The sequence below is a fragment of the Phymastichus coffea genome, unplaced genomic scaffold (genome assembly GCF_024137745.1).
Source record: "Phymastichus coffea isolate CEN01 unplaced genomic scaffold, Cenicafe_Pcof_1.1 PCOF00047, whole genome shotgun sequence".
Taxonomy (NCBI): domain Eukaryota; kingdom Metazoa; phylum Arthropoda; class Insecta; order Hymenoptera; family Eulophidae; genus Phymastichus; species Phymastichus coffea.
In genome coordinates, this window is record NW_026706858.1 from 1,272,703 (window position 1) to 1,292,093 (window position 19,391).

Here is a 19,391-nt window from a genome sequence, read left to right on the forward strand (position 1 = left end):
GCTGCCAACTCTAATCCTGCGATATCAAATCATTAAAATAATTTTGAGAATTCTCGTCGCAAACTTAGCCTCTTTCTCTCTCTCTCTGCATCTCCTCGCGCTCGTTCAAAAATATAGGCCAACTCTCTCTGCACAGCGGTGAAAATTATGCGTTTGAAACGCAGAATGCGAACGCTTTAACTCGCACGCTTTACTGAGCGTAAACATTTGGCCGACGGCTGTGTATACGCGCGCACGGGGGTTCGTAGGTCGTTTGCGTCCGCGCGCACGGCTCGTCGACGCGATCCAATTCCACGCGCGATCAACGCCATCTTTTGCGATCGATTGGCCGTCCAGCAGCCTGACGGTAGAACGTGTATTTCAGCCTCTTTGTGAGTGCTACCGTAGCAGTGGGTTAATCCACACGTATCTTGGTGAATAATTCGAAAGGTAACTCTTCGACTGACGAGCACAGATACGAGAATCGCATTCTTTTTGATGTACGGAGGAATACATGTTCGGTTTGACTGCTGAGTTCCGAGTTCATTGATGTCGGTTGGTGAAGAATGTGCTCGAGTCTATCGATTTACGGATTTAGATTGGTGGAATGGCATTGTCAAGAGGGAGCTTGTGCGCGCTGTCAATATTCCGAGGAGATCTGTCGAGAGCGCGCTGCAATTTCAAACAAACTTAACGTGGCAATGGAGCGTGAGAGAGCGTTTCGGTTGATCTTGGCTGTGTGAAACGCAGTATGCAGCGCTGTAGTCGTCGGTTTCAGTAGGCAATCTGTTTACCGTTAACAAACATTTGCCGATTGAAGAGCTGCTGATGCACCGTGATGAAAGCCAAGGGTAACGCAATATTGATTTTCCCGTTATCGTCATTACATTATACTCTCGCTAAAGCTCAAGTTGGGCCCGGGCGGGATGGTTCATTTTCCAAAATTACGCACGATATTCGATATATGGTAATTATGAGCTCGCTCATCGCAATTTATGCGTCGTAGTGTGCGATTAAGCGCTCGCAAGCTGCCCGAGTGCGCTTGGCAAACACGCTCGAAATTAATTTTTGTCGTTCGCGCACATTTCCAAATGATCGCGCAGTAGGACGAACGTTTCCACATATCGAAAGCAGAGAAGGTCGTGCGGCGTTCGCTCTGCGATGCTGCACTCTTGGTAGGACGAACTTTCGACCGAGTTAGCCCGAAAATGAGTCACACGTGCAAACAACAAAGAGGGCGTCGAACGCCTCGAGAGAAGGCCTGCCTGCACTCGGGTCCTCCACTAAGTAAGCACGTAACTCGTCGGGGCACGAAGCCAGACGATGCTCTGCTCTCTCCCGGTTAACCGGGTCTGTTTACGCGTGCGCAATCGACGCGCCGCGTGTAAAGCAATACTTTCTGCATTGCCGTTGCCTGTTGCGCGTATCTGCCGCGCGCTCCGTGTTATTGTCGCCTCGCGCCGCTCGTAGCTCGTTGTTATTACAACAGCAAGTCGATTAAGAAGCAGGAAGCTAAAGCAACAAATAAAAGAACGCTCCGATTAGGTTGCCATGGAAATGCAAAAACCCGAGCAACAGCCGCAGTATCGCGTCGTTAGCCTAATTGCCTCGTCGGCCACCTTGATTTTGCTATTTTATTGCGCCTGCCATTGACTATTACGGTTGTGCTCCCCGCGGGCACAACTCGCGCGCGATTTTCGCTACGAGGTTCACGACGCGAGGTGTCGTCGGGCAGGCAAAAGAGCGTTGACGATGGCAGTTACGTGCTTGTCAAACCGAACGTGGCTATGTAACGTGGAGCGTGCGATAAGGCCGGCAAGGCTGCCGTTCATCCATCCGACCGATCCGCGCTGGCGAAAATCTTCGCTCGGAGCTCTGGCCCGCGGATACGTACGAGCGAATGTAGCTGGCCCTGCTCGAAGCGAACAGTTTCATCAATCGCACATCAATTAGCCGAAAATACGAGCAGCGCGCGTCCTATCAATCAAGCATTTGGTCGAAACAGTGAAAGCAGCATCAATTTGTTTTGCCCCTGCAGGAAATCCAATCAATCGGCTTCTGATAAAAAAATATGATCCGCCGGGCGCGCGCTTCCGCGAAATTAAATGAAAAACAAAAGGCCGGGCGTAATTGAGGCGTCGGCGATGAATGAAAAAGCAGGGAGAGGCGGAGTTGGCCGGCTAATGCAATAAGCCGAGCACGCGCAGCCCGCGGATGCCCGGCGATAAAAGAGAGCCGAGGCGCTTAGCGGTGCACGGCGTCGAATTTGCCGATAAACGAAAAACGCAATTACCCGAGCCGTTAAGAGGGACCGCTGACGCTAGAGCCGCGTAGTCTTGCGCGCGCGGAAATAGGTCGGCCGCGCGTACGTACAACTTTGCCGTGTACACGGGGCAGCACGTGCAACTTTTGCATTGTGCGCGGCAAGGCAAAGAGAAAGAGCTGCCAGGCGATAAACAAGAGCCGCAAGTTATTCGCGAAATGGCGCCCGAGCCTTTCCGTTCGCCGGGGCTTTTGACTGACAGCTTACACTCGAGACTTGGAGAATTGCTTTTTCAGACTGCGACGGAGATTGAGTGGCTTTCAGAGCGACGAGGCGAGCGTTTAAGTGCGTTATATCGCGCGCGCGACCTCGCGAGCTCTCTTTTATTGTTGCTGCGAGAATGCAATAAGCGCGCACAAAGAACATAGTTCAGTGCGAATAGTGCCCCACGAACGCCACGTCAACAATCTATCGAAACACCCGCGACCCCCGCGCTCTTCCTCCAGCCGTCCAAATTATTACCATACACAATACCGGTTCCACCCGGCTCTACCATTTTCACCATTCGATGTCTAATTTAAACGTAAAAAATTACAAGCACCAGCGACGCTCCAAAGTTAATTACACCGTCTGGCGACGGAAACTATTTCAGCAACAGCCAATAAAAGTACGGGGCACGTGTATGGACAAAGGAAAGGAAAAAAATGGGCTTTGCGATCGGCGAGCCGTGTATATTGAACAGCGGTCACCATTAGGGTTTGCCAGCCGTGCTCACGGCAAACGACGCGACGCCGCCACCGCTGCAATTTAGGACAAAACGACCTTTCAGCGACGAAGCAAACTCAATAAGCGCTTGATGGCGGCCGCATAATTATATTGGTAAATATTTGCGTGTGGCTTTTTCGCAAAATACCGCTGGCCGTCGTGCGCGCGGGCGCTCTCTTTTTGATTGCCTACATTCTCGTGGCGAGGAACGTGATTTTGCATTTTTCATGCTGGCCGCTTGCCTCCCCCTACTTACGAGCGTCGCAATATTCAACAGCGAAGCTTTTTATTTATTCGCTTTCAGTTTTCCATGACTAAATGAATACCGAAGCGCTGCCCTCTCTTGGCTGGGGATTCATTTTTTATTTGGCATTGAGCCCCGGAAATACGACACGGAGATACAATTTTTATCGTGACATTTGCCGTCCATTTGGATTAGCCAAGAGCTGTATTTCGGGGATTCTTCGTAAACTTAGAGAATTATTAGACAACTCACAATTGAATCTACTTACTAGATTACGCACATGAATTATAAAGGTGAGCAAAAATGATAAACAGGTCGAAACTTTGCGATTAATTAATCATGAGCACGTGTCGATAATCGATACACACAGATTGAGCTCGCGTCAACTCCGATAGAATGTGATAATAAGAGAAAAAGACGAAGAGAGGAGTTGTCGAGCAGCTGCAGCCACACCGCCGCAAAACCTATTGCATCGCCGCAGCGGACAAACGTAGAAATATTCGGGCGGGCGAAAGGGGCGCCTTTGCAAAGCGAGCAGTGTGCGCGACGTTCGCGCTCGCATATAATTGACGTATCGCTGGCGACGCAAGCGTGCGCGTGCCCTCGGAACAAAGCAAGTGATATATTTTTCGTAGAGCTCCGACATTGGCGGCGCTGGCAGCGGCGTAGCTCGGAGCAATTACAAAAGGTTTGCGGGCGTCTTCCGCACAACTTGTCTCGCAGAGCACGAAGCCCGCTGCTATTTACGCGATCCGCCGGGGTACACGGCCGCTCGTGCAGTATATATGCCGCACGCTCGGTTGAGCGCCGGGGAAACTGCAGCGGCGTAATAATCGACGAAGGCGACCGTGCGCGAGAGAGACGCAGGCGTTTTATGTGCCAGGCGGCTTGATATTTCATCTGTTCTTCGCCTCTTTCGCCTCTTTCTTTTTCTTCAACGACGCCGCTCCTTTACACGCTGCGATCATCAGGAACTCTATCCGAACAGCCTGGAAACTGCGATCTCGCCCTCTCTCTTTTTCTCTCTATTATTCTTGGACGCGCTTCGTTTATTGCGACATTACTGACCAAGCTTCTACGCCGACTGTACCGGTTTTCCTCCGTAACCTATATTCTCTATAAGTTTATCGCACTGCAATCTTTCCGTCGGATAAATTAAAACTTGACGGCTTGTAATTTATAGTGACCGAGCTGATTACGTGTTTCGAAAGGTGGCAGTAGCGACGGCAGGTAAGCAGCTTAATTGTTATAATTCGAAAGTTTCTTAAAAAAACATTTCATCATTTTTCTCCTTGCAAGTTGCCGACACGGCATTATGCGAGTGAATTCATTTGCTCGGCGAAAGCAGCAATTTTTACACGTTGTCGGGTCGCAAATTTAAGCTCTTTGCGCTCTGCTGAAAACAGTAAATGTGGCGGGGCTGCTAAGCCGAGTGCCGGCGCGGAGCATTAAGGAACGCATGCGAACACTTTGACGTGAGAACGGGGGACGAAATGAAAAATGGAAGGGCGAACAATGGCGCACTTCCGTATCCGCGAGTCGGACAAGAGCCAAGGTGACAAGGATGATAGCAAAACCGTGCGCGCAAACTGGGCCAAGAAGCGCCTTTGTCCGCTCGAGAAAACCACGCGCTCGGCGTGACCGCCTGTCCGCCTCTAACGAGACTGACGCGGCTTTGCCGAGTGAATTTCACGCAACGCGATAATCGAACGGCTCGTCGACGATAGGACGATTATCTCGCGCGCGTTCCCTGAACATCCGACCTGCGGCATTGGCGCGAGCTGCTCGACACGATACACGCGCTGAGCGAACTTTTAATTGAGGCCAGGACTCTTCGCGCACCGATAAAACGCGTGCTCGCGCTGCGCCACCGAGTGCACTCGTAGATATGCAACAATGGGCGTCTACATTGTTTGGAGGCGAATGCGAGAAGAGCTCGACAATGGCTCTGCGCCTTGGGACGAGGCGCCGACCGTCCTGTGCTTTTCCTCCTCTTCTTAGCTCGCGCTGCTTCATTGTCGATACGCATAATGGAAACTCCAGATATTTCATACACGCTGTCGTTTCTTTCGCTCCTCTGTAAGGCACGCGATATGAAGTTTTCTTTAATGAAGTCTAGTCCGGAAAGCTCTCTAAAGTTTCTCTTCTCTAGATCCATCTACCAAACTAGCTCGCTTGTTTTCCCAGTCCATTTGTGTAATTGCGATTTCCAGTGAGCTCCTTTTTTAGTTGACCCTCCTAATGCATCGCGAGCCTTATTTTTCTCGCGTTCAACCATTTCGCCCCTGCTTTTTCAATGGCGAGTAAGACGAATGGATCGTTTAATCTTAAATTTATGGCTGAACAAAACAAAGAAAGAGTTTAATCTGATAAGGTGGTCTGGAGAATAAATTAATTGAAAATCGCGCCAATTTATCACTCACATGCAGACATCGATGTCGAGAATCTAATCAGCCTGATTAATTGGTATTCCACTTTAATCAAAGGCTAATTTGCCGTCGGCTGCAGCAGTGAATTCTAACAAGCTAAACCGAAAATGAAGTGGTGGCTGAGCGTCGGCTGCGCATTCGCCGCGAGAAGACAAATACGAGTACAGAGAAGCCGCGAGCCGATCTTGAGCAGCCGTGGGCTGAGCGTAATCACGGCTCGCTTTGATGTCGAGGGATCTGCAGGGTTGGCTTGATCTCCGACCAAATTAGTCTTCAAAAGCGCTACGAGACTGCATTTCGTTACAGCGAGGGCATCAAGGTTTTTATCGGTAGCGCGGCATCGGCGTCGCAATGAGCTCGCGCTAACTTCGTTCATTAAAGACCTGGAATGACGTTAGTTGATGAAGCAACCGGAGGCTCGCGAAAAATTAAACGTACAGCTTATAGATGGTTGTGAAGAGTAGTACTGGCCGCCAGCAGTATTAGATGACAGTTTTAAAGAGAATCAAATAAAAAGGCGCCCGAGAGCCAAGAGTAAATTGAATTCGACGGCTGCAAATTGTGCACGCTGCGAAAGCGAATCCCAACTTTGGCAGAGAGCCATTAATCATTGGAGAGCCTTTATCGTACTTGCGCTGACATTTGTTGTGCGCTGAGAAGAGTAACGAGCACACAAGTAGTACAGATATATTCAGAGGACAGATCGAGATAACTTACTTAATTAAGTTTCATCTTAATCTGTCTTCGATATTTAAAACTTTCTCATCATTTTAGCGGCTATTTCTATCTGAATGTCTCCTTTATTTTTGGTCTTAGCGTTTACAGATATTTCACCATTAAACTCAACACTTTTGCTGAATCCAGCGGCACTGCCCGATTCGTTGCTTGCTGAACCCCAAGTATTTACGCCATTGTCAACTTATCAACTTCTCCGAGCTCGGATAACTCATCGTGTCCGCTAAATACTCCATTTAATTTCACTGCTAACTTGCTATTTATTTTTAGTCAAAAATACATAACCTTACAAATATTGTAATCCAGTAGAGGATTTAGTATCCTATATACTACTTTGGATTATTTCTAACTAACTTAAAAACTAAAAGAAAATAAAAACTAAGAGTTTGTAAAAAATTGAATGATTGTTAAAACTCCTTTGTTCACTAGAATTTGATTATATATTGTCTAGCTGTACCGAAGTACATCATTGATGCCTTATTATTTCTTGCGTACGAGGTTCTTTCTATGGTACTAAGTCTTGCCGGGCATGTGAGGCCGATGGCACATGTACCATTCTTTTACCAAATTCGAATGCTGCATCCATTACGCTTAAGACTCCCGTGTTTTCATGGTCGTCACCTTTTCCCGAAAGCTCACTGTCAGTAGCACCTCTTACAAATAAAAATACCCAAATATGACATTCGTTCTTAATTCCGATCATTGGATATGTAAAAACCAAAATTTAGACATATGTACTTACGCCTTCATCATTATTACCGACTTCGTACTTACAGGTAGTCACATAAACGAAAGCACGTTGATTTTCACATCAACTACTTTAAAAATTATAAAAAAGTTTAGCTATCACTCCTTCATAATACGACTGTTTTATGTTCGGTTTTCGTTGGAATAGTATTTGTAAAACTACCTATGAGTAATATTTTGAATGTTATTGAACATAGATAAAATAATAATGATTCATCTTTTCTTTCGAGTGGACGAACAACTGTTTACCGGTCCTCGCTCAAAACGAACATACCAAGCTGAAGCTCATCATTGCGAATAATTCTTACACGTTGAATAATTGGATAGCCGTGATCAGGCTACAGCCTCAATCTGTCGACATTCTAGCCAATGAGCGAGGACGAGTCGTCAAAATTAAAATGCAGCGCCACACATCGAATCATTGTTAATTGTCACGCGCTCGGGGATAATAAGCATTATCCATGCGGACAGCAAGAGCCGTCAACGCGTCGTATCAGCGCCGAGGCACGTTGCAATTGTTTCTCCTGGAGCGGCAGGAAACGCGCGTCCGCGGTCGCGCGGTGCGCGCGCTTGCCCGAGCGACGGCCAAATTAGCCGCGAGATTCGATCGCACGCGCAGCTACGTGTCCGCCCGTAAAACAACGCGCGCGATCTCCGTTTTACGCGCCACCGTGTCACAGCGCAGCACCGAAGTAAATAATTCAGCGCTGCCGAGCATTACGGGCGCTCAATTTAACCCAACCCGACCCTCCGTTCCCTTCCCCCCCCCCCCCAATATGGGCGCGCGCTCGCTGCTCGCATCCGCTTTAAAATTGATACGTCCCGTCGTCCATTCGAGCGTTATTCGTAGCTATCAAAATCACATTACACATAGTCGCTACAAATGCTCATGCAAAAAATTGCAGTGCGCGCTACGAAGGCATTCGAGTATTTGCATTGAGTATTTTCACCAGTTCTTTGCCGAATTGTTGATTAGCGACCGAACGTTTCAGAGTGTTTCAGCAGATTACAAAACAAATATTTTATGTAGAATACTTTGGACCAATTATTTTCCAATCGAATTTTCTGTAGAAAGTTTACACGTTCTGCAGCATCAGCAGTATCTTCTTTTCTAACAAATACTATTTCACGTTTCCTGTACGATGAAGAAAACATCGCGTTAAATAAACAAAATTTGAACATTCTTGAAGGATCGATTTTTGTACAAAATAAATCCGGGATACTGTTCAATGATTTCTTCGATTGCAAATGGCCAGATTTTAACGTTAAAATTATTTTGAAACAGTAAGAGAGACAAGTACCGATCTCTCCGTCGTAGAAGTTTATAGCAGAAGCACTACAATCATGTTAATTCCCAAAGCACAGCAGCATCTAAGCAACGAAGCGTACGGACTCGGTAGCAGTAACGAGCTACGTCCATTGCTCTAACAGAAGGCTGGGAGCAATTCATCCATCCAGATATGGATCCACGTATGGGAATACAAGTTCCCTCCGTTACATCCACATTCGGCTTCCCTTCGCTACCCATTATACGGTATTAACAGTAATACCAGAAACCACTAACGCTCTTACGCGACCTTGCGCTGTAACACTAACGAACCGAAACGCGATGCATTTCCGGAGCACGATCAACCTAAATGTAGGTCAATTACGACGAGAAGAAAAAGATTTTCTTCCCTTTTTCTCGCTCAGCAGTGCGCAAAGTCTCAGTGTGGCAACACGCTCACACTGACCATCCTTTGCATCGAACATGATTTCGGGTAATTAAAGGTTTGCAATCGAAAAACATATTTGAATTCAATCTCTGGCTTCAATACGCGTATAGGAGATTGGTTTTGAATTCGATAGACATTCCTGGCAAGCTAATGAAAACCAACATTGAATGCTGTAGGCAAAACTCATCGCAGAGCTAACTTACATTTTTTATCCACAAATGAGGACACTATCTCGCGTTTCCGTTGTCAGTTAATAAGTAAGAACAGCTGCGATACGTAAACGCCGAGCCAGCTATTGGATGCTTCATAGTTATCGTCTATGTGTTATGTCTTTTCCTTTTTAAATATTCACACACTAGTGCGTTGTTTAATTTTTATTTCTACTCCAGTTGAGCAGCTCTTAAATACTGGCTATTGTTGAAGCTTGAGATGTTGCCGGAGACCGACCTACAAGCCAAGAGATCGTGCTTTACGAGCAGCTTTACGATTCGACCAAGTGTCAAGCTGAGATGTACTGATGCATGTCTTCCGTTTCTTTTGTTTAAGTACATTGAATAATTTTCTAAATTTTAGATACATTGCAGTAAATGTATAAACTTAAAAGTAAAAGATTTATTGTGACGATATATTAATCGAGAATAAGATCCACATACGGATGATGAAAATTTACGAAAATATTCCTACTATCGTGATAACTTTATTTTGCAGTCTGTAAGTCGAAATCATAGTTAACTTATTATAATAGAGAAATAAATAGTTTTCATATTTTTAGCGTATTCGCTGTTTATTCTAAACGGGGTGTATATTATATCATAAAATGTCAAGCAAAGTATAATGAAAGCTTAAATAGACTTAACTTTCTGTGATATTAAATGCAAAATTAAGGAAGAATATTTTCTGTAATATTTATGAATGAACAGTCTTTATTACAATAGAAAACAATCTTAATACACTAATAAATTAACAATCGCATAACTTAAAAATTAAGTTGCATCATCAGTTGCGTGCATATGTTATCAGCAAATCCCAAAATAATTGCAGAAGAAATATAATTTTGTTTAATTGAACTTCAAACATGCCATGAAAAGCACTCTAATTGAAAATATAATTATATTAGATAAGAAACGCAGTTCAAAAAAAAGTAATTATTTCATTATAATTGTAATTATATATGGGACTTACTGCTTGCAAAAGTGAATTACAAATATTAGTTACTTGTACGTAGTATTATTTTTTCAATATCCTCTGTTCCCATTGTCATATTTTTCATTATATCCATCGTCTCTCCGATTAGATTTTTCATCAGGAGTCACGTAATATACGGCTAAACGAGTTTCATTCAGATTGCTGTAAAAAATACAAAAAAATAGATCGATCTGAGATGTTTTCTTTTTCAGAAGTCTATTATTTTTTATAGTATTCTAAACTCTATTAAATAAACGCGCATCACGTAAAAACAGTACTGTAAAAATTTGCTTTTGAGTGTCATAAATGAGAAAAAACGTAAAACTAAATAATTATAAATAAAATTAATGACCACCTTTGCATTTCTAGTAATCTTATATGCGATGAATGAATAGCCGACATCGTACTGTGAAAAAATAAATTGCAGATGCCGTCTGCATTATAATTCATATGTGCATCTCGCAAATTAAATCTCCATCTGTGGGTATGCTTAAAAAAGAATGTAAGAGTTTACTCGTACATGAATTCGTATTCAAGTAGAAGCATTGAAAAGATACATTGTCGACATGGACGAAAACATGATTACAACTGGTAAAAAAAGATGTCATCATGTGCGTATGAGGCAAACAGGAAGGAAAGCGTAAACCACGCAAAAAAATGAGTTTGCCGCTCGTCGCGCACCTGCTCTACCTGTCTCATTTGATTTGTTGCATATCACTCCCGACGCAGCTGTAAGTTTCTTGATCATCCGACGCCAATTCTCAGTCTCGCGGGACTTTAACGAGTTTTTCCTAAGAAGCTAAGGAATATTAAGAGTCTGTTTCGTCATTCCGCGTGAAGTTGCAAGTCGTCCCTTCTCGATTGACGCAATCTCGTTTTTCGTTCAATTCCACGTGGATTTCATTGCCGCAAGCTCCCCGTGAGTAAACAAGGTCAGCAGCGGCGAGGTATCGCATTTCATTGCCAGCATTTTATTCTCTGGCGCTGCTTGGAGCTTTGATCGAATGATTCGTGTAAAGCAAAATGTGATTAGTTATTGACTTTGACCTGACTTGAAGCGGGAAAAAAACTTTATCTTGAGATTTCCATCTCGACCTAACGAGATTTGCTGACTTTGATGATTATCTACTTTTACCTACACGGAAACTCAACTCGCTTGATAATTAAATCCGTATAAGCTAATAAAGCACTTTATATTCGTACAGTTATACGAATTCTATAAGATTTTCACGACATACGCAAGGTCCGAAACAAAATTGCGAAAGTGCGGTAATAAAAGCGTCTTGTGTACTTGTAAAAAAACTAACTCCACCTTTACGATTCAACTCGAAAACCCGGCCACATAAAAGTATACTTTAAAAAAAAGTTGTATACTCGAGCTCCCGTACCCTGCGCAAAAGGATACCTGAACAACGCAAAGAGAACACGTTAAAAAAAATCCCGACGAACTTGCGCACGTGAGATCCTTTTGATTATTAACAAAGCATCAGCAAGCTACTTGGGTATAATAAACTGTCATCGCTCACACATATAATTCGAAAATTAAGAGCTGCAAAGTTGTTCCCCCATTATCCGAACTTTCTATTCAACGAATTCCATTATCTGTTAGATAGAGCTTTACGTAAATATTTATCAAAGATTAATTAGCAACGAGGCCTGGCTCGTTATTTTATAATGAGTTTGATTAGCAGGATCAGCGGGAAAGAAGAGTGTATAGAGTAGACAAAAAAGGAGAAGCGAATCGGAGATTTGCCGAGGATATCGAACGACGTGTTTGTTCCATCTGTCAGATATAAATTCCCATCCGCCTGGCTTTGTAAATCTTTCCTCATCCTCTGAAATAGTATCGAGATGACGCGCGGGCACGTGAGCGAGAAAGAGGGAGAGAATGAAAGAGAGAGAGAGAGAGAGAGATAGACAGACGCATCAGGGTAGATATAGGTTGCTACGAACGACCCTTATTCTCGCGCGAGAGCTTATTTGCCGTGTGGAGAGCAGGCGCGTGCTTCGGCTGCTTTGTTTATCGTGGGAATCTGTTTGTTAAACCGACCATTCGATTGTGTTATTTGATCTGCGCAATGGATACGTGTATTCTTTCGCCCCGGAGATAAACACGAATAGTCTTTATTGAAACTGCTGTTCGGCTTCGTTATACTTGATGAAAATCGTCTTCTCTCTCTCTCTCTCGCTCTCTCTCTCTCTCTCTCTATGTACGCTTCGCAGGATTCTCGAAGTGGATCGTTATGTTTTCGAATAAGATGCAACGCAAACATTTCCTTTGCATAATCGTATCATTTTCATTGTATTTCATGCGCTGGCTGTAAATTATGTAATGCCAACTTAGCTGCCGGGTAGCAGACGCCAGGAAACAGAGATACTTTATCAGATTATAAGTTTATTTATTACATAACGAAACGAGAAATTTCAGCGTTTTATCGAGCCTCGCTTATCCGCTTATCCATGGTATAGTTATCATTTTGCATTGATGTTTCTAAAGCCGAGGTGACGTATTTAATCGGATTTCAAGGATATTGTTACTCATATTTGAATATTTGCGATACATTGGCCTATACTTGTAGGATTATGTAACGAGTATTTGAATACACGAGAAAACGTAAATAAAAATAGAATATCCCGGGTAGCCGCGAGTAAATTTGAATAAAAAAACCATGCTACGTACATTGTTCGAAGGTGTATATAATAAATGATCTCTCATTGAATATCCCTGCAAAATCACAAGGGTTCCTTAAAAAAGTTTGCGATCGATCATCTCCGTCTTCATTTTTCTCTGGCTCCAGATAAGGGATAGCGATAATAATCAGTATCTTTTCAGCGAGCCGCGCAGACGGATGGATCGTTCTTTAGTAACAGGTGGCTTGATAGAAATTTAATGGCGCTCGTCTCACTTGCTCGCTCCGCTAAGCTTTCTTCCTTTTTATCTTTTTCTGAAAGTTAGCGTCAAATGCGAGCTTCCATTCCCTTTGTCGCGTACGCATCCATTATGGTTTCGATCAAATGACTACTGTGCAAGCTTAATTCTGAATCAAAGCTCCACAATCTCGTCTGTTTGACCTACATTGTTAACATCGCCAAGCTCTCGCGAGTCTATACAAATGAGCGCTCTGGAACGCAATTACGCCGAGCGTATAATAATCGTAAGCTAAAAATACGATGGGACTTTATGAGGTGAAGGTCTGTTTATTTTCCCTTTTTTTCATTGGTCGCGTGAAATTATGAAATACGCCCCATTAAGGTCGCAGCCGCGCGACCCACGGAGCTTTTATTCCTCTCAATAAAACTGCCTTTACGACCTTTTTATCTGTAGACGTACAACTGCTCGATTTACGAGTCAACTAATTTGTTTGCTTTAAACAGCTCCGGGGGACGGAGACATTCAGGAAGAGGCCAAACGACGATCCAAAGCGTCGTGAGAAACGTAACGTTTCGTTGAGGCGCGATGACGTCTAAAAATGGGACGTTATTGTGCGCGCACGCGGCCGCGGACGCGCTGCTAAGCCCATTCCATTATTCAAGGCGCCCGCCCGAGAAAACGTACGGCTGAGATAAATGAGGGACCCGGATTTTCTCGGACTTTGCCGCACGAGAGTACTCTTGTATTTTCCCTACTCCTTGTTTTTTGCGGCTTGCGTTCTCATTATATACATGTTCTCTTTGCGGTACCAAGCGCGCGAAATTTCCGGCCCTCTAAATTTCAACTTTTCGTCATTAAGCCTGATTTATCGAGCGAAAAACTTGAGCAAATGTTGCCTCGCTGCTTGGCCGCCGTGCGCATACAGCTTCATGACTTCATTGAGCGTTAAAACGCGGCAACGCTCGGGGCATAAAATCGACCGCTCGTCGGAATAATTAATATCTCTCGTTTCAATACAATTCTAAATGAATCAGCTTCGATCTAAAATCCTGCCTCGATGATCGACGAAGCCGCGAAGGTCGAGAAAAAGCTTTCAAGCGGAGGAAACTACCAAGTTCATAATTCATCTGGCGCTGGACGTTTGCCAGTCGCGATTGAAAGAGAGAGAGAGAGAGAGAGAGAGGGAGAACGAGAGAGAAGCGACATTGACTTGCCGCTCGGTAAATTGAATACGTCTGACAAGACTTAAAGACTCGCGCGCGCGCGTACACACACATACACACACAAGGGAAGCTAATTAACCTGAGTTGCGAATATGCAAATGAAATGAAGGTATAAGCCAAGCGCGCGCGACGGTGCGTCAAATCAATTTGATTTGACATGTTTGCCGTGTAGCGCGTCCGTCAAACGTTCAAATTGATTTCGCTCGGTTTGCGCTGTGTGCACAACGAGCAGTCCAGACGTCAATCGCCAAAAATCAATGGCGTGTTCGTACAGCCTGTCGTGGAATCGATAAACACGAGAAAGCTCTTCTATGCTCGTGACTCGTGCGCCACACAGACTAGCCACCGTCTTGTCAAGAAGTCCGCACACAGCTCAGATTAATCCTGCTATTTGGCCAGTCAACTTAGTTGCACTTTATCAACCGGTCTTATTGGATTTGGATGAAGTGACTTGACATCAAACCATGTTCGAGACACCGATTAATAACGCTCCGCCGATCCATCTAAACACGCAACTACTTCCCCCAAGAAAATGCTGTCCCGCACTCTAGGGATATTAGCCAAAAAACAACCTCTCTATACTAACAATAGCCTCCTTCTTTTATCTGTTTGCTACACTAATACCACATTTTACTTTCTTAATACTACTTCATCTTTATTGCTTCAGATTTATAAATAATTAATCGATAATGATTGAACGATACAATCAGGAAATTAAATTTTTGACTATTCTAAAATGACACGTCTTACCTGAAAAAAATTCGAATTAATTATTACCACGAACGACGATGGCATTTCCTTCGGGTAAGCGTAAGATTGATTAATGAAATAAACAAACACGATCGAAACAAGTGAATAAACAATTGACAGCACCCGAATATAAAATAAGATGTTGCATCGTAGTAGATGTCACCCATAGAGAGACCAACTCCCTTGAATGTGATAAATGTGTCCGATTAGAACTAACTTATACTACTTATATTAGACAAGTGAAAATGTTGCTTGGTAATCTTCGGTGGCAAGTGCGATGCCGATATAGAGGTGAACGTAAAATTAAAATGTATCACAGTCGTTGTGACGCCCACACACTCGCATAAAAAGAATCATTTGAAAAGAAGAAAAAAACAAAAGGAAGACACGATTAGAAAATTTTGAGAAAAGAATATGCTAGACACTTGTTTTATTTTTTGTTTACTCCGCACGTAAAATGCCTGTGTGTCTGTGTTGTTTTGCAGGTCAGCCAGAGCCTTGCCATGCGATGTCGCTGCAGAGCCCCAGACTTCGACACTACAGGTCGAATACCGCATTCAAGCACATGTTGTCTTTTTCATTTTGCCATTCTTTCTCCTCCTTTTCCGTTACTTGCATCTCTTTGTAGCTTGTTTCTCTTCTTCTCTCTGCTTGCTGTTATCCTCCACTTTGTCACACGCTCTTGCCTGGACTCTTTAGACAGGACTTGTACATTTCCATTCTATACGCCATGGAGATCATAGATATCGCGTACACGTACTGCAGCCGGTTGTTTACATATACTTAGAATGAATTTCATTTGTTCGGCGTTGCTTGCGCAAAACTCGTTCGACATTCCTATTACTACGGAAAATTACTCATCAAAATTTCCGCTAATATACATTACATAATAATCACCTTTAATTGTCTAACACGAGCATATACATCACGAGCCACTGAAATTGCGAAAAGGTACAGAGCGTTTGATGAATGTCGATCCGTGTGCATTAAACCTTCCCAATTAATTAGCAGAATCACGCACGCTCGTGTAATTCTTCTGCTTTTCGCGCCATTGCCTCTATCCGTTGAAAACGAGTAGCTTCTGCTCGTATAAGCTATCCACGTTATTTTCACGGACTAAAGCATGAGAAAGCACATTCATTGATGAATTGCAAATTCAGCTGGAGCATGGCTCGTCTCATAACGTCTGTCACTTGTGAGCTCAACTTTCAGAACGCACGCGCACTTTCTCACTTAGCTACACTTAAGCTGACAGCTCTTCTTGCCAGTTCTAGATCTCTTGCTCCTCTTGTTTAAAAGCGAACAAGAAAAAAACTGAACAGTTGCTTCTCCTCAACGAGAGTCTTCAAAAGTCAACGCTGCGATGCACGTTATACTAACGTTGGTGTTTTGTACGCATTACAGAGCCAGCATGACGGCGATTTGTTTCGTCTGCAACCTGCCGATCCTCAGCCACCAGGTTGGTCTGGTATGGCAAGGTGGCAATGGCTGGGACGACATCGTACGCGAACAAGTCGAGGAGTCGACCCTCAAGCAACGGCTGGGTAAGTGTTTTATCTGGATGCTCGATCAAAACTACAAATATTCGGAATATCTCGGGGCTCGAGCGAACTTTACTAAAGTATCTGCCGGCGCATTTTTCACTTAGCTTCCAGCCGCAAAATCCCTGCCGCCAAGCGTTCTTTTAATGTACTTCGTATTTGTTGCCCGTCCGCTCGCTCCGCTCGGCATTCTTCGCGCGGAAGCGACCATTAAGTCACCGTGGAAAGTTTGCCGTGAGCTTATTTTCAGTGGCGTGTCTCCCGAGATACGAGTGCATGCCCAGCCCGGGGTATTAATGAAGAGATCTACCGTGACCTCGGTGAGAAATGGCCGAGCGTTGGCACGTGGTGCGTCGTGGAAATTGATAATGGTCGCAGAGCTGAATAAGGGGCTGTCCCTGGTGCCGTGAGCTTGATGTTTTTTATGAATCGCAAGGCATACATTTGACCCAAGCTCGTTAATCATTGCCATGGAAGAGATTTATTCACCGAGAATCTCGTGTCATCGAGCATTCTAGCGTGCAAACAAAAAATAAATGCAGCTCGCAAATCCACGGCATCCATTTTTGATTCGAGCAAGCGGAAAGTTGGTGCTTCTTACGAGGAGAAATGGGTTACTAGCTTGGTATGCACGATATGTACATTCGCGGTATTACAGCCGAGAAAATTACACTTTTAGCCATTTTAAAAGTATTTTGAGAACGTCGTGAAAATTATTTTTATCCTACAAATAGAGCGCAGTGCTTCTATCTGGCATTTAATCTCGATCCCAATTATAACGAGTATGAAATTGCAACCGTTGCAGGCACAGGTCGGAGGGACTCGGCCGCGCAGATCTCGCCGCCGAACGAGCTGCAGGAGCAGTCGCCGATAACGCAAGGTCGTCGGCGTCGCTCATCGCTCGCCCAGCTGACGGACATCCTTCGCGAGTGGGGTGGCGGCGGCAGCAGCAGCAGCAGCAGCACGACAAAGCAGGGCGGCAGCACGCGCAGCAACAAGTTAAGCCGTCGCGAGACTCTCGCCGACATCGCCAAGTCATTGCCGTGGTCGCGCCAGACGACCACCGAGGGACACGTGAATCCTCGCAAGAGACGTGAAAGCTCGGTCGACAGCGGCATCAGGAGCTCGGTGTCCAACAAGTCCAGACGGGATTCGGCTATCAGCGACTTCAAGAGCGACTTGGCCAGGTTCTGGAGCAAGAAGGATTCGCAGCCGCAGGCGCAGGCACCACCGACAGTCATCTCGCCTACACCTCGACGCGGTGAGCTCGAAAAATCCCTGGCTCTGCATCATGCGGACTGTGCCAAGTAATAACGCTGACTACGAGACTCCGCGCGGAGAAGTCAATTGAATACCGCTGCAGCTCTAGCGACCGATAATGGGGACTTTCTTTTATCTGTTTTTAAGCTCTCTTAGGTGCAGCAGGCAATTAGACCGAGCTCGTTATCCGCGTGGATATTCATGAGTAAATCTTGGTCGGCAGAATAATGGCCTAACTAATCTTGATTTTCGGGAGTCTCAGCACGATTATTACAAATTGCTGATGCGTACAAGTCTTGATTAGACAAGTATCAAACAGATTTCCACACCAATTGATACTTTCATGTTTCTTCGAATGAAGCTTAATCTCTACTATTTATCTTTCATTTAACGCGGCTCACTTTTCCACTGCCAACCCAGAAAATTAATACTGTCGAATATTCTCTTTTTCTTGTATCAGGAGCACCAAATGAACCTGAAAGTGATATCAATTGGTGATGACAATTAAAAGTCCAAATTTTGTTTACGATTTGATTTATTATATGTTGAAATTATGCATTCAGGATTAACATAATGGTTAAAGAAAAAATATAATGTGATTGTATTTCAGGCTCAGGAGAATCAAAGACCTCGCGACGAGGCTCAGGCGAGAGCGCGAGGTCCGCGAGGCGGGACTCGGTAATCGGCCCGGGTGGCGAGCGGGTGCATAACTGCCGACATCACAGGCGTCGTAAGTCGCAACAGTCGGTCGACTTAAACCAGAGTAGCTGCGGGGCTGTCGCAGCTAAGTACTACAGAAATGATCAGCGACCCAGTGCCTCTAGTACCGACAGCGCCACTAGCAATGCCGTTAGGTGGGATATTGATTTTTTTCCTGTCTACTCCTCCGTTGATAAGTACGATAAGCTCGCTGGGGAAGCTTTTCCGTCTCAAATATCTAGTTAAGGCAATGCAGTTTTGTGGGACGTATCAGTCGAGACGGATTTTACTTAATATTTCGAATTTGTCAGTCCATCCGAAAGAATGCATCTGTACTTAAATGTTTACTAAAATAGTTGCATAAATGTCTATTTTGCGATATTCGAGGGTTTCACTTGATAACTGCAAAAAATATAGGTAAACTATATCATAATTTCAGAGAACATTTGGAAGCTCAGAGAAGCAAGGAAGAAAGATCAAGCAGTTTCGATTCAAAAACAGGTCCCACGACGGCATCAACAACGACAACGGCGGGCACAACGGTATCGACGTCGACGTCAATAAGCCCAGCTACGAGATCCACGATGGGTTCAACGTCGATACCGGCAACAACAGCAGCCAGATCGGCGATGGTGTCGACGGCAGTGAGTACAACGTGCACGAGTCGAGACACTAAACACTTGACTCTTGAGCCAACGGTTCACCCGCCGATTGTCGTATCGTCGGTCACACCGCCGAGCGTTTCTCCCGTGGCCACGGTCAACAATCTGCCTCTACCTGGAACCTCACCGTCGGGTGGCTCGAGTCCTGTTGGCTCACCAAATATCAGTGGCACACCCTCGCACCCTTTGCTCACTACGCGCAGAGACTCGACTACTCAGGTCTGACTCGTTCTTGATATTTCTACTTGAACTTTTAAACGCGCCGATAACGTAGGGATTCGTTGTCTTAATTTCGATAACTAATCATTTTCTTTTTCTTTTC

The 19,391-nt window shown here is 44.7% G+C and overlaps 1 protein-coding gene across 7 annotated transcripts in view; it reads left to right on the forward strand.

The window, feature by feature from the left end:
- Nucleotides 1-19,391, forward strand: part of LOC131664988 (uncharacterized) — a 64,596-nt gene that overhangs the window by 27,267 nt on the left and 17,938 nt on the right. For 6 of the 7 annotated variants that reach the window (XM_058936536.1, XM_058936533.1, XM_058936534.1 and 3 more), the window contains exons 2-6: nt 15,393-15,450; nt 16,312-16,451; nt 17,254-17,709; nt 18,319-18,562; nt 18,847-19,288. In XM_058936536.1, coding sequence (XP_058792519.1) covers nt 15,393-15,450; nt 16,312-16,451; nt 17,254-17,709; nt 18,319-18,562; nt 18,847-19,288 — 1,340 coding nt within the window. The remainder of the gene's footprint in view (nt 1-15,392; nt 15,451-16,311; nt 16,452-17,253; nt 17,710-18,318; nt 18,563-18,846; nt 19,289-19,391) is intronic. The other variant, XM_058936537.1, reaches the window with a different exon arrangement.